Below are 15,559 nucleotides of genomic sequence, written 5' to 3' on the forward strand. Positions count from 1 at the left end.
GGCAAAGAAAGCTGACAGTAAACACTGAGTACTCCTGTCATTCAGTGGGTCAGTTGGGATTCTAGTTTATAGATTGTCAGTAAAAATGGAAAGATGTATGTTTTAATGCTATGTGGACCATAAATATCCTCATAGAATTGTTCTAGTATGAACAAAAGTTTCTTGCTCTCTGCCTACAAAATGATTGTTTGATCAAAGAGAAAACCCTAAGGCCTATGTGGTGCAATTAATTTTACCACACACACATTTTTTTGAGCCAAACACACCACTAAAGAGTCATTGCATTTTGAAGATAATCAATAGATATTAAATCTGGGGCACTAGATTTTTCTGTAAATGTTACCCCCAAATTTTTAACTTCTATTTTCACATTGAAAGTGTGTGAGTGTTTAAATCACATGCATTTCAAACTGTAGGACAGAATTTATTTGAGCCTTCAATGAGTTTACATGAACAAAATTTTTGTTAAGAGATATGGTGAATATGGAAATTATAGTAAGATCATTAACTATTATGGGAGAAATTTCTTCCTCAAATCTCTTTATTGGAATAAAGAATGTAAATAATGAATTTTTAGCCGGGCGGTGGTGGCGCCCGCCTTTAATCCCAGCACTCGGGAGGCAGAGGCAGGCGGATCTCTGTGAGTTCGAGACCAGCCTGGTCTACAAGAGCTAGTGCCAGGACAGGCTCCAAAGCCACAGAGAAACCCTGTCTCCAAAAACCAAAAAAAAAACAAAAAAAAGTAAATAATGAATTTTTGATGAATATGAATCATTCCTCTATCTAGCAATTCAAATCATTCATATGACACATTACTAATATATTTTAATTAGGTCAGCACAGCGTCTATTTTTAGTAAATTCTTGCATTTCCTTGCAGGTTTGCAATATGTTCCCTGTTCTGATTGATTATTGTCCAGGGACCCATAATACATTTTATAAAAACTTGACTTCTATACAGAGTTACCTTTCAGCAAAAATAAAAGAACACGAGGAATCCTTGGATGCTACCAACCCTCGGGACTTTATTGATTATTTCCTAATTAAAGGAAAGCAGGTAAAGTGCTAATATTCGTTTGTTCAGTTATTAAATTGGTAAAGTATTTTATACTTCATTGAAGAGATGTTTAAAATCATGTCAGTATCATTTGAAAAACAATTTAGTAATGTTTATGTGTGTGTAAGCCTGAAAAAAAATGGTTGAAATTGTTAATAAAAGCCCATTGACCCCGTTTTATTATTTAAAACCAAAAAAGAAAAATTCATAAAAATCTAGCATAGTACTAGATTCATTGCTGTAAGCTTCCATTTTGAGGGTTCAGATCTTTCTCCATAGTTTCATTTGAATCTGTGGACTTGTTTTCCTATTTGATTTTTAGTACAGATAGAAGTGACTCATTAGATTACTTTGAGGAATAATACCTCCAAACTTTTAAAGTTACTCCAAACTTCAGCACTGTGCATGAATTGATTTTCCACTTATTTATTTATTTTTCAACTTCTTAGATCCAGAAATGGTTCTAAGTGTGTCAATCTTTCATGCATATAATTATGCAATACTAAATATTTTCCAACAGTTTAAATGTGATTGCTTTTGATTTGATTTTAGTTCACTAATTTCTAGAGTACAGGTCATACCTAAGTTTAATTTTTTACTTCAAATTACACTCATGGAATTTATTCGATTTGGTAAATTTTTCTTTTTCTATTTTTTATTAATTTATACCAACTACAGTTCCCCATCTTTTCTATCCTTCTGATCCACCCCCTTTCCTTAACTTACACCATGCACTCCTCAGAAAGGGTAAGGCCTCCCATGGGGAGTCAACAAGGCCTGGCACATTCAATTGAAGACTAAGCATCTCCCCAAGAGCATCAAGTTTAAGAAAGATATCCCACCATTTGGAGTTACCTTCAGAAAGCCAGCTCATGCTTGAGGGACAGATCCTGGCTCCATTGACAGGGGTCCCATGGAAAAAAAGGCTACGAAATTGTGACCCACATAAAGAGGAATTAGTTCTGTCCCATGCAGGCTCCCCAGCTGTTGGTCTGGAGTTCTTGAGTTTCCACAATTTTGGGCCTCACCCCATTTTCTCATATAAACCTTCCTCCCTCTTTTTGACTGGACTCATATAGCACATCCTGGTACTTGCTGTGGTCTCTGCATCTGCTTCCATCAGTTACTGGATGAGTTTCTATAATGATTGTTAGGGTATTCACCATTCTGATTACAAAGGAAGGTCAGTTCAGGCACCCTCTCCACTACTGCTATGGGTCATTTCTGTGGAATCCTTGGAATTTCCCTAGCATCAGGTTTCTCCATAACCCCATGATTCCCTCTGTTGTGATATCTCTTTCATTTCTCTCCACTCCGTCCTTCCCCCAACATGAACATGAGGAATTTTTTTTTGTAACTTGTGATTTTTTCTTTATATGACTTTGATGCAGTTACTATGGAGAGTAGGCAAAGTTAGCATATGTAGTTCCTGGAAATGAGACTGGGTGATTAGATATAGGGCAACAGAGGGACGGTAGAAGATACACAGTCAGCCTACCTGCTTCCTTTGCAGGAGTTGTCTGTTTGTTAGCAGGAAGTGTTGTCTTGAATAAAGAAATAAGTAAGGAGATGGAGGCTAGGACAGGGGTCTGTGCAATTATAGTAGGTCAGAGAAGGGAGTCGGCAATGCAGCAACAAGTATCCTGCTACAGTGCTGGAGATAAGAATGAGAGCTTGACTGTGGGGGAACAAAAGAGAAGAGAATATCTGCACACAGACTCCTTAGTTTTCTGGCAGGCAAAGCCTGAGGGGAACCTACTGGTGGCCTGATGGACTTGCTTTCTGGGATAAAGTAACAATTGGGAAAAGCTAAAATCAATGGGATCAAAGTGGAATAAGGGGAGGCTGCCACAGGTATTCTCCTACAGAGGTGAAGATGAAAGTAGAGTACATGGAGGAACAGAAGGAAAAGAAAAGATATGTAAGGTATTTTATTAAGTATGTATTTCTCCTTAATACATTGCTGGGCATATTATTCTGGGTTGAGAACTGTCATTCAGAATCTGGAATATATCATTCTGCACCCCTCTGGTTTTAAATGTTTGTGTTAAAAACCCTGATGTAATTCTGAACGCCATGTCATAAGAGTAATTTTATTTTTCTCTCTTAAAACTTTTAGTTGCTTTCTTTTCTGATTTTGTTATGTGATAATTTTACGATATTTTGAATATATTCTCATGCCAGATCCTGTTCTTGTCTCTGTATTTCCATATCTCTACACCTATTATACATAGATGATAATATCCCACTCAGGTTTTGGAAAATATCTACCAAGATATTCTAAAGAATGTGATCTATGCTGTGTTAGTCTTTTTCTATATACACTTTCTGAAGGCTGGGTTTCTTACCATTGCTCAAGTGCTCTCCTGATTTATCTTTATATATCTTCTTTAATTTATTATAGGCCTTTACAGAGTTATCTAACACCTCTACTACTTTTTATTCTTTATTTTTAACTGATCTAAAGAATGTCAGTGTTATTTTTAGTATGTTACTTAAATATAATATAATTACACCACTTCTTCCTGACCTTTCCTTCGACCAACACCTACCATGCACCAACCTTCCTTTGATATTCAAGATCCAATGTTCTTTAATGATTATGGCTACATGTGTAAGTGCATAAGGATAAGTATATAAATTCAACAGTGTGATCACATTTAATATTGAGCATCTGTTATTTTAGGATTGACCACTTAACATTGGATAACCTTTTCTGCTGCTCATCTGTCTTTCTCCAAGGATTTTAATTGCAACTCATCATCTAGTCTTGTCATCCCAAGTAATTCTTCTCAGCAACATCATAATTCACTTGATGTTATAACTATTTAGGTTATATTCAACAGCCATATTTTAGAGAATTCATGAGTGTAGCTGCCCTGTCATATCTAGAAAAGTCATCCTATAGCAATGTTCCTTACCATCTGATTATTGCTATCATTCTCCCTCATATTCTAAGATATACCCTGAGCGTCAAGTGTAATGGATTTATCATGAATGTTATAACTGGGGATGAACATCCCATAGACAATTGATTTTCACAAGATAATAGGTGATAATGTCTCCTTCCGCTGCGAAAAAACATATCACTTGTGAGATGTGAATCTTATAATACTGTGTAAATTGAGACTGTTCATTTGTTTCCTAGCTTACCAGATACAAATGATCAAACAGAAACTATATTAATTACAAAACAATTTGGCCTATTATCTCCAGATTTTTATTAACTAACTCTTACATCTTAAATTAATCCATCTCTATTAATCTGTGTATCACCACAAGGCTGTTGCCTACTGCTAAGTTTCTGGTCTCCTTCTCCTTCAGCAACTACATGATGTCTCCCCTACTCTGACTATTCTCTCTATATATCTCTGGCATCATGATTATATTCTGCCTTGCCACAAACCAAGGCAGTTTTATTCATTAACCAATAAAAGAAACACATAGACAGGAGGACATCCCACATCATCTCCCCTTTTCTGTCTAAATAAAAAGGAAAGTTTTAATTTTAACATAGTAAAAATAAAATGTACAAAACATTTATCAAGCAAGAATAATAGTTACATTATTTAGTCCATTTACATTTGGCAAATTAAGAAAATATCTCTATTATCTAACCTATCTTTGTGAGTCTAAAAAGTTTTATATCTAGTTTATCCTTTATCATAACTAAGGAAAGCTGTAACTGTAAATATCTGTCTTTAAATCTTCAAAGACTCCAGAATGATAGAATTTTACCTAAGTAAGCAGGAAGTGCATTGCAAGCAGCTTCCAAACTTCTAGAATTGACAGAGACATCTTGCTGCCCCGACAATCACCCAGAGTTCTTCTCTAATGTTGAGGCATCCACCTTCAGCATATACATTGATAGTATCCAGCAGACACTTCCATGAAGCAGGAAATTTGAAAGACTACTTAGTCTATATTGGTACTTCATCAGTCACTTTCTTTTGTGTCCATCATGATGTCTGGCATTTTCTTTGGTGAAGCAGGAACACTGAAGTACTGTCTCACCTTCTTTTAGCAAGATTGGCAATCAATTTTTTCTGGGTCCTGCATATACAGATCATATAGCTACCATCACAAAGTCCACCTAAGAGCGTTTCTTACCCAAAGTGCTAGCCTTGTCACACTTAAGGGCAAATTCCATAACAAGATTCTTCAATTCCCATCAACCTCTTTAAATAGATTGTTGCTTCCCCAAGCTGATATATATCATTATCAAGAAAAGTTTAAGTTCTTCAAACATTTTAAATTCCATATTCTGTAGGTCTTTGAAGTGTTGAAGTTTATCTATCTAAATGAAATATATTTCTATATATCTAGAAAACTTAACTAATAAGACTGAAGTTTGATTATTGTAATTGACAATCTATTAACTTGTATTATTAATTATACAATATATTTTCAAATTAGCTGTGCAAACATATTATCTTAAAGAAGAACAGAAATACATGTACGAAGTATAACAAAATCAACCTTAAATTGTGTCAATAGACTAATATCCATACCAATGCAAAGTGTTCATCTTTATATTATATCCCCCTTTAAATGAAAACAAATATTTATAATCAATGATTTGGGAAATTTGGGTATAGTTTTCTTCAAATTGCTTCCTTCTATTCATTGGGAAATGTATTTTTAGGGTTCACAGAGACATTTGAGGGAATCTTGTCTCATCAAAGCCTATTAGCCTGAGAGGAATCCACAGGTTCTCATCTACTGTGAATACGAAAGCAGAAGCTCTTTCCAAAGCAACATAATCTTAGACTCAAATTTTCAATTCAAGAGACTTTATATTGGTTTAATTTAGAAGGTCCCAGAATCAAATGTTTCTCTTCAGTCAAAAATGTCAAGGAAAACACAATAATATACATCGTCTAGATTGCCTGTGTATATTCCATTTTTATGTGGATTATTTTATCGTTTTTACTCCTTTAATCTACAACTGTGATGTTGGAAGGTCATTTGTTAATCTGTTGTTTCATTGGTTAATCAATAAAGAAAACTGCTTGGTCTGATAGGTCAGAAAATTAGGTAGGCAGAGTAGACAGAACAGAATCCTGGGAAGAAGGGAAGTGAGCCAGATGCCATAGCTCTCCTCTCTGAGGCAGACAGGTTGAAGCTCAAGCCCAAGATGGACATATGCTAGAATCTTCCTGTTAAGCTACCACCTCGTGGTTAGTCAAGATGTGAGAGTTAGCCAAGAAGAGGCTAGATATAATGGGCCAAGGAGTGTTTAAAAGAATACAATTTGTGTGTTGTTATTTCGAGGCACAAGCTAGCCAGGCGGCTAGGAACCAGGTGGCGGAATGCAGCTCACTGTTCCTTCTACACAACTGTTTATACTCTTTTATATTACTTTTATTGTCTCTTTATAGAAGCTGTATTATTTTTAAACTATTTCTTTTCATAACAATAATCTTTTTCTTCTTTCTCTCAAACCTACGTACATTTTTTAAACACACTATGACCCGTTCAGAGTTTTATTTCTATCTGTATCTTTCTTTACTGTTTGTCTGTAATCATTTTCTGACCAAAATCACTTTTTTAAATTTTAAGCAGGCATGAATAGGACCAACTTCATGGCCCTGACTGTGTGCTCTGCCCAGTCCAACATGATGGAATCATGTTCACAGGTTCTGTCAGCCATGCTTACTACCCCAGCTCTAGGGAAACACTGGGTCTATGTTGCCATTAAGCAATTTGAAGCACTCTACTTACAAACCCCATTTAAATGCTCCATAACAAAATCTTGCATCAAATATAGAGCTATTTGTGTGCTGCCAGAATGAAATAGGGTCTTAGCTCTTAAAAGGGCTCTGCAGGTTTTGCTGCTAATGATTTGTCAGGAAGCCTTCTCTTAAAAGAGCTAGCTATGCCTCTGCACACCACCAGAAAGCAGAAAGAAAAAATCTGAAAAAAATGTGGCTACCAAGAAGCTGTGCTTGGCTCCCATTTTGGTAGTTCTAGAAGCCCTATTTTCTTTAAGTTTTTTTAGGACTTACGTGGATCCATGCCCCAGGGAGTGGGTGCCATTTTGTAAACAAGGATTATATATTTGTTTTCTGGCAGAACACACCCTAATAATCACACTGAAACTGTATTAATTATAACAGAGTTTGATCTATTAACTCAGATTTCTTTTTTTTTTCAGTTTTTTCAATACCTGGTTTCTCTGTAGTTTTTGGAGCCTGTCCTGGAACTCACTCTTGTAGACGAGGCTGACCTCAAGCTCACAGAGATCTGCCTGCTTCTGCCTTCTGTATGCTGAGATTAAAGGCATGTGTCACTGCCCAGCTAGCTCAAGATTCTTATTAACTAACTTTTACATCTTAAATTAATCCATTTATATTAATCTGTTTATCACCATGAGGCTATGACCTACTTGTAATGTTTTGGCTTCCTGTCCTTCAGCAGCTACGTGGTTTCTCCCTGACTCTGCCTTCTCTGTCTCTCCCTCCGCGCCTGTCCCTGTATATAGCACTTCAACCCTCGCTATATTCTGCCCTGCCATAGGCCAAAGCCATTTTATTAATTCCCCAATTATAAAATCCACACATATACAGAAAGATATCCCACATCACTACTATGTGGGTATTAGGATAAATATTTTTAACACAGTTAAGAAATTTACTGGTTTGTCAAATTGCATTCAGGGTACTATTCTCTTAGAACTATTTCCTCAGTAGAGTAAGAAACTAAGGTTCTACTAACATGCATTTGTCCCCTTTGTTGAACAATCCTTACACTCAACAAGTGGTATTTATGAACAAAATATGAGCCAAAATTTCATCACTGTATATCCAAATGCATTTAGGCATGTATAAATATAATTGGTAGTTTTTAAGTATATTTTTTTAGAGTTAATTAAAGTTAATTTGGACATAAACAATAACAATTTATGGTTAGAAAATAACATGAAGATGTACTACAAAGGGAAATAGATGAGCTTCTTGGGAAGTTTCAGTGAAGAGAATGTAAATTATTTTAATAGTGTTAGCTATACAATATTAATACACTAGAGGCCACCATCTTGTAGTCATGAAAATGCTATCAATTTGATAATTATAAAATAATGATGATTCATCTCTAAACTTGCCTCAGCATCTCAAGATGTAACATTGTTGACAATCCTGTAGCACAGCATCTTTACAGCTTATTCAAATCAATATTCAGCCTTTTGATTTATTCCATGCAGGCCATGACTGGGTCATGTTCTAGCTTCATGACTTAGTATCTCATTTGTATCTCATTCACCATTCCTTAATTCATAGATCATGTTGCTATTTTACTCCTTAATGGAATGGAGCTAAGTCATCTTGACTGGGAACCTAATCTTTCTAGCTGTGCTTCATCTATTTAAACACTTTGAACTCAGTAATGAATGTACAGCTATATTTAGTCCATAAAAACTTTGAACATATTTTAAGTATCTTGAAAGAGCTTTGGAAAGGTAGCATTGTGTCCCCAATTCTCCTATTTATTCTAATTCAAATTGTGTTTTCTTATTTAAGGGGAAAATGAGTTATGAGTGCCTTAAATCAAATGTCTACTGAACTCAGGTATAAAGACTTGTAAGCCTCATGTTGTTGTCGTACAGTAGACATGAAGCATTAGAGTCAAGTACCTGCCAATGTTCTTACCATCCTTATTATACAGGGTTTCCTCTTACAAAAGAGTCTTCTTATGTCCATATAAAATTCTCCACAATCTTACAGTTCGACATTGTACACACACACATACACACACACGCACGCACACACACACACACACACACACACACACACACACACAGGTATATAATCTTAGAAGTGCAATTTTGACCAACAGGAAATATAAGTAGGAATAATGAAGTTTAGATATCTATACCACAGCCTCCAAAATGCCATTTATTTCAGCCACTGCTGTACCTTCTAGATTCTGTGATATCAACAATCTAGAATTGTACAATATTGTACATTCAATGGTAGCCTAGCTGTGGCAGGGGAGAATTTGATAGGTAACAATATCAAATCATCCTTAGGAGAATCACAATCAGCAATCGATATATACACGTGAAAACCTGACAGCCACGTTGATTGATCTGTTTGTTGGTGGAACAGATACTTTAAAGACAACAATGAGATTTGCTCTTTTGCTCCTGCTGAAGCACCCACATGTCACAGGTGAGATTGTATGTGGTAAATCAAAGCATTCTGGAAGATGCTGGCAAGATGCTGCCAGTACCCTGTGTGGTGTTATTCAAAAATCTCAATATTTAACCTGCAGTTCCACTGGATGCAAAGGGGAACACAAATGAGAAAAATGATGAAACCGCAGCTGAAGAAATGTCCATCAAAAATTGTCCTTTGTTTTTGCTTCCTGGCAGGCAGTCTGTTCTAGGCTCCTAAAGCATATATGGAGCTGTGGCTGAATATTGACTTCTTCCCCAAATTCAGGCTTTTAGAAAAGATGAATTCTTGGAATTACTTTCTTTATTCTTTAAATTTAGTTATGTGGTAAAGAAAAAAGAAATCACCTCACATAAGTTAATAAGTAGTTTTCTTGTCTGGTGTGCAGGCAACACCTTTAATATATTGTAAATGAAAAGGGAAAAATACAAACTAAAATGAAAAGACATGAAGTAATCAAAATAAGTATAAAAAATGAAACCTAACTCTAATATTTGTTATAGAAAATGATATTTATGTATCTGCAATTCTTTCCACAATGAGTGTCCATATTACTGAGTATGATAATCTAAGATCTATTATCGAGAAGTGAAAGGATGCATGTGGACATGTGTACTGACATGTGTGTGATATGTGTTTGTATTAATAGATATGCAATTTTAACTAGAATGTGTTTCCATACCAATAACTCAATATAAAAACAGTTGTTGTTAAAATACAAATATATTTCCAGTAGTGTTTGGTGTTGACCCTGCCCACTGATGATTAAAGAGATAACTGAAGTAAAACTGTATGGAGACCCACACATACCCTGTTACTTTTCTCCTATTTCAACATCTGTCATTGCTCCTAACCAGCTAAAGTCCAGGAAGAGATTGACCGTGTGGTTGGCAGACAACGCAGCCCCTGCTTGCAGGACAGGAAGCAAATGCCCTACACAGATGCCGTGATTCATGAGGTTCAGAGACTCCTTGATATCGCCCCCAACAGCGTACCCCATGAAGTGACCTGCGATGTTAAATTCAGGAACTACCTCATCCCCAAGGTAAGTTTATTTCTTCTGTACTGCACTTCTGTGCTAGTGATGCTCCCAGGTCACAGTGTGGTTCTGGTGTCTGAGTCACACTGTTTTTTGGGTTCCTTATGCTGCTTCATAACCGGGAAGGAAGTCCTACAGCAGGCAGGGACACAGTAGTGATAATTCTACTTTGCTCAGCCTTCTATATTTTGCTTGGACGAGGATTGTGGTTTTATATTTCCACATGATTTTCCAATTTTCATTCAAATTCATTCAAGAAAATTTTGTGATATTTATCATAGAGAAAAAAATTAATGAAAACTTTGAGGAGGTTATATCCTGCATTATTCAAGCAATAGAAAAAAATTATACTTTTACCTGTGCTTTGTTTTTTTCTGCAAAATGATTTGGTTTCACTGATGTAGTTGAGTTTCAGTGAATAATGAATATTCTTGTAATTGTATTTTTAAATAAAGTTGTAAAAATTGATTTAATCCCTATATTGATCTTACTTTACTCAAACTCATATATTTTACTAGTTGAACAAATACTTTATCTTAAAATGTGTGTAGAATGTACATTATACTTAATTTTTCCACGAAATATTTTATGTATACTTTTATTTTTAATCTTATTTCTATACTATTGCTTATGTTATTATTGAACTAATTGATGAATTACAGATAGCATGAAATAAAACTGGGTTTTAATTTCTATCCTCACTGCAATAGAATGTTTTAAAATTTTTATCAGTACACTTAGAATGTGTGAGCAATTAGAGACTAGAAGGAAGTTGGGAAACTCAAAATGTAAATTATGCTTTCAATTCATGATTCATTTAGAGCACAGATGAAGTTGACATAAATATGTGATGAAGTTGAGTGAGTGAATAGGGAACACGCATTTTATTTCTGATCAATGTAACTGCAATATCCACCTGTCAAACCAATGTCTTTGGATAATTTGGGATTTATTTCTATCTGATTAAGTTGTGGTAAAGAATCTTCTTGAGATATGAATTGTGGATTTTAGTACTGAAGTCTAGCATAATATAACAACACTTAATTTATGACTCTACATATAACTAAATAATAGTAAATAAACTAAAATAATGGGACAGAAATGACTTATTACTAAAACAAGTGGATCAAATACTTCAATATAAAACCAGACACACTAAACCTGATACAAGCGGAAATACATATTAGCCTTGACCATACTCGCACAAGAGACGATTTTCTATACAGGAACTGATAGCCCAGTCACTAAGATTAACAATTAATAAATGGGACCTCATGAAACAGAAAAGCTTCTGTAAGGCAAAGAACACCCTTAATAGGATAAAACAGAAGCTTACAGAATTGTAAGAGGTTTTCACTTATTTCACATCTAACAGCCAAAATCCAAGATATATAAAGAATTCAAAGAGCTATAAATAAGAAATAAAAAACTCCACTAAATACAGGATATATATATATATATATATATATATATATATATATATATATATAGAGAGAGAGAGAGAGAGAGAGAGAGAGAGAGAGAGAGAGATTCCTCAATAGAGGAATAATAAGTTACTGAGCAAACCTTAAATTTTCAAGATCCTTGGATATCAGGGAATTGTAACCCAAAAGTATTTTAAGATTTCATCTTATACCTGTTAGAATGTCAGATCAATAGCACAAGTAACAACACATGTTGACAAAATGTGTAGCAATCTGGATGCTCCTACATTGCTAGTGGGAGTACAAACTGTTAAATACACTACAAAAATTAATATGCATGATGCTGTGAATATTGTTAATCTGTCTACCTCAGGAACCAAATTTTCCACTTGACGGGCAAACACTGAAAAAGATGATCCAACCTACAAAAACCACACTTTCACAAGTATGTTCATAGCAGTTTTGCTTATAAGATCCATGAACAGGAAAAACTATAGATTGCCCCTATTTTAAGACCCCATAGAAAAATTGTGGTCTATTTACTAGTAGAATATTATCAGTTGCTATAAATATTATATCATGAAACTTGCAGGCAAATGGATGTAACTAGAAAAAAATCATCCCAAGTAAAGAAACCCAGGCTCAGAAAAACCTAACATGGTATTTGCTCACTTATAAATTGATAGTAGCTATTAGTAAATGGATAACTGTTAATCCACAGACCCAGAGAGGCAAAATAACAAGGAGGGCTCAAGGGGAATTTCATGGATGAACCTAGGAAGAAAAGTAGAATAGATTTGGTGGGTTGAAGGCTATTGGAAATGGGAAAAGGAGGGATCATGTTTGTTGGGTGATGGAAGAAGACTTCATGGGACAAAATAACTAAAATTTAGTGGCATTTGGGGATCATGGTGGAAACCTTGGTCAGGGAAAATCCCTGGAATCTGTAAGTCTGTTTTTAGGACTCCTAGTAATAGGGGCTAAGGAGCCTAAACCATCCATCTTCTAATAGCAGGCAAAGCTTCCAGTGAGGGACTGGAATACAAACTCAGCCACAAAAACTTTAACCAACAATTTGACCTGCCTACAAGATGTTATGGGGTAATGGTAGCTCTGAACTTGTGGGAGTGGCCAACCAATGAATTGTCTAATTGAGGCCCATGCCAGGATAGGAGACCCAAGTCAAACGCACCTGGATGGAAGCACAGTAAACAATTAAACCACCCAGAGACCTAGGGTAGAATGAAAAAGAACTGGCATAAAACAAAAATGAAAAATAATAGATGTTCTTTGAAGATAATCTGCTATATAGATCAGTGGTCGTCAGAGAGACTTCCTCTGGCAGTTGATGTGAACAGATGCAGACCGGCAGTGAAACCTTAGGCAGAGTTTTGCTTCTTGTGGAAGAGGAGAAAGGATGGTAGGAGTCTGAGGAATCACGGGTACCAGGAGAACATGCTCAGGAGGGCTACAGGTGCTCACAGGGACCGAAGCAGACATCATGGAGCCTGTATGGATCTGCATGCACTATGTCCTCTGAAGGTAGCTTTGGTTGTTTATCTTGGGTTTCTAGTGAAACTCCAAACACTGGCGGTACAGGCTTCTTTGGCACTTTTTCTTGTTCTTGTACCCTTTTCCTCCTATTATCTTTTATCTTCCTGCCTGCAGAGCTGTATTGCATCTTGTTATCCCTTGCTCAGGTGATATCTCTGTGAGGCCTGCCTTTTCTGAAGGGGATCAGAGTGGCAGTGGTTCTGAAACACAGGGTTAATTATGGGAATAGGGGGATTAAAGGAGATGAGGATACAGAATATGAAAGAAGAATGAATAAAAAAATTACATTGCTTCCTGTCATGTTCCATTAGTTCTGGTCCCTCATAAACAGCATCCCTCCTGCTTGTATATGCGTGTTTATATACATAGACAGTATATGTGAGAAGAGGCTGTTCCATCGTTGACCTGTAGGAATGCATCTATATCTGAATTCTATCCATGAGAGAAACCAATTGATGTTTGTGTGTCTAGACTTTGTTTGTGTCTCATCATGAATGAGTTCCTATACTATTTACATACAGTCCAGCTCTCCACTTGTTATTATGACCAATGTGACTTATATAAAGCAACTGATAAACTAGAGCAGCCGGTGGTGAGACACCCATGTCCAAGTGTGCAGGGATAGGGAACAGACTCAAAGGATTAGTACCTAAACCTAAGTGCTGACTTCAAATTCAGTAGAGGCACATTAGCCATAGCACTGTGGCTTCTCTCAGACTCCTCCCTGTTCCCTGCATGTTCTGTCTGTTGAGATGCCCCTGATCTTCTTTGTACCTACTTTATGGAGCCATGATATCTTTGTAATTTGGTGGCTTTTTGTGAATTGTTTGTAGGGAACAACCATATTAACATCACTATCATCAGTTTTGCATGACAGCAACGAATTCCCCAATCCAGAGACGTTTGATCCTGGTCATTTTCTGGATGCAAAAGGAAACTTTAAGAAAAATGACTACTTTATGCCTTTCTCAACAGGTAATATAACCTCATTTTCATGACTTTGGTGACATGAGGAGCTGTGAAAAATTATACAGTGACACCTAAGTGAATCATAGAATTTCATTTTGTGTGTGATTAGTACCTATGCACTGTCGTTGACACCTCTTCCCTGCTGGAATCAAATTTGGAGGTTACACTTACTTCACACACTTCAATAAAGTAAAGAATGCTAGTCGTTATACAATTTACAGTCTTCCTTTATGTGTACATGTCATTTATACAAAAGACATCATCATAGAGAATAAATGTAACCTAGACTTTGAACAATCACCATTAAATAAAGACTGCCATAATTTTATTTTTATTTTGGTTGTTTCACACCTCTAGGATCAGCTATGTAGAAACACATTACAAAAAATACAGAAAAGCTCAGATGGGATGAAGCCCACTCAGGGAAGCAGATGAAAAAGAGGTTGATTTGCTTGGACTTGGGTTTAGAGAGAATCACCCATCCTTGACCAAGGCAGTTGCTAGGGAGAAATAGGCACAATTTTTCTCTCTAATATTTTAAATATAAAACACAAATATGAATCAACATTGTAATTTATGACTTTCTATCTGACAAAAAGGACATAAATGAAAGATAAAACCAAAAATTAAAATCATTTTACATTCTAATTTTATTGTTTGAGTTTTATATATGTATACAATGACTTCTCACCAAAACCATACCTATATTTCAACTCAATCGTCAAATGCCTTTAATTCTCACCCTGCACTATTCTCTCTTACTACAACTTCGTACACGTTCTTTCTTTAGTATACAACTAGTATACAGCACTTTTATTCCTCTTCCAGTTTCCACCCCTTTTCTTTATCTTTATTTTAATTTACTAGATTTTTTTAAAAAAAAATGAAAAATACCAATCCAATTTCCACTCTCCCCCCTCTGCCCATTCCCCTCCCAAACCGTCTCACCCAAGACACAACCAATCCTCAGAGAGGGCAAGGCACATTGCCTTGTGGAAAGTCCAAGGCCCTCCTTACTATATTTAGCTTGAGCAAGGTATACATCCAAATAGAATAGGATCCCAAAAAGCCAGTACATGCAGTAGGGATAAATCCTGGTGCCAGTGCACCAGCAATGAAACACACTCTTAACACACTGAGTGCACTATGTCCTGCTAGAGTGCCTAAGTTTAGTGACATGCTTTGAAGCGTGAATAACCTACAATTGGCAAAATTCATGATTGAAAACTGGATCTACATTTTGGGTAGCCTCTAGCTGCCTGTATTTTTTCATTAGAGGGGAGACTTTTTGAGCATATTCCCAGTCCTGGCTGGGATGTTGGATAATGTTAGCGATTATTGCA

General features: G+C 36.0%; 1 protein-coding gene across 2 annotated transcripts in view; it reads left to right on the plus strand.

Annotated features, from left to right (window-relative positions):
* Positions 1-15,559, plus strand: part of LOC142850439 (cytochrome P450 2C26-like) — a 29,119-nt gene that overhangs the window by 8,003 nt on the left and 5,557 nt on the right. The window contains exons 5-8 of one of the 2 annotated variants that reach the window (XM_075973990.1): positions 880-1,056; positions 9,083-9,224; positions 10,088-10,275; positions 14,081-14,222. In XM_075973990.1, the coding sequence (XP_075830105.1) occupies positions 880-1,056; positions 9,083-9,224; positions 10,088-10,275; positions 14,081-14,222 (649 nt within the window). The remainder of the gene's footprint in view (positions 1-879; positions 1,057-9,082; positions 9,225-10,087; positions 10,276-14,080; positions 14,223-15,559) is intronic. The other variant, XM_075973992.1, reaches the window with a different exon arrangement.

Source organism: Microtus pennsylvanicus, chromosome 5 (genome assembly GCF_037038515.1).
Source record: "Microtus pennsylvanicus isolate mMicPen1 chromosome 5, mMicPen1.hap1, whole genome shotgun sequence".
Taxonomy (NCBI): domain Eukaryota; kingdom Metazoa; phylum Chordata; class Mammalia; order Rodentia; family Cricetidae; genus Microtus; species Microtus pennsylvanicus.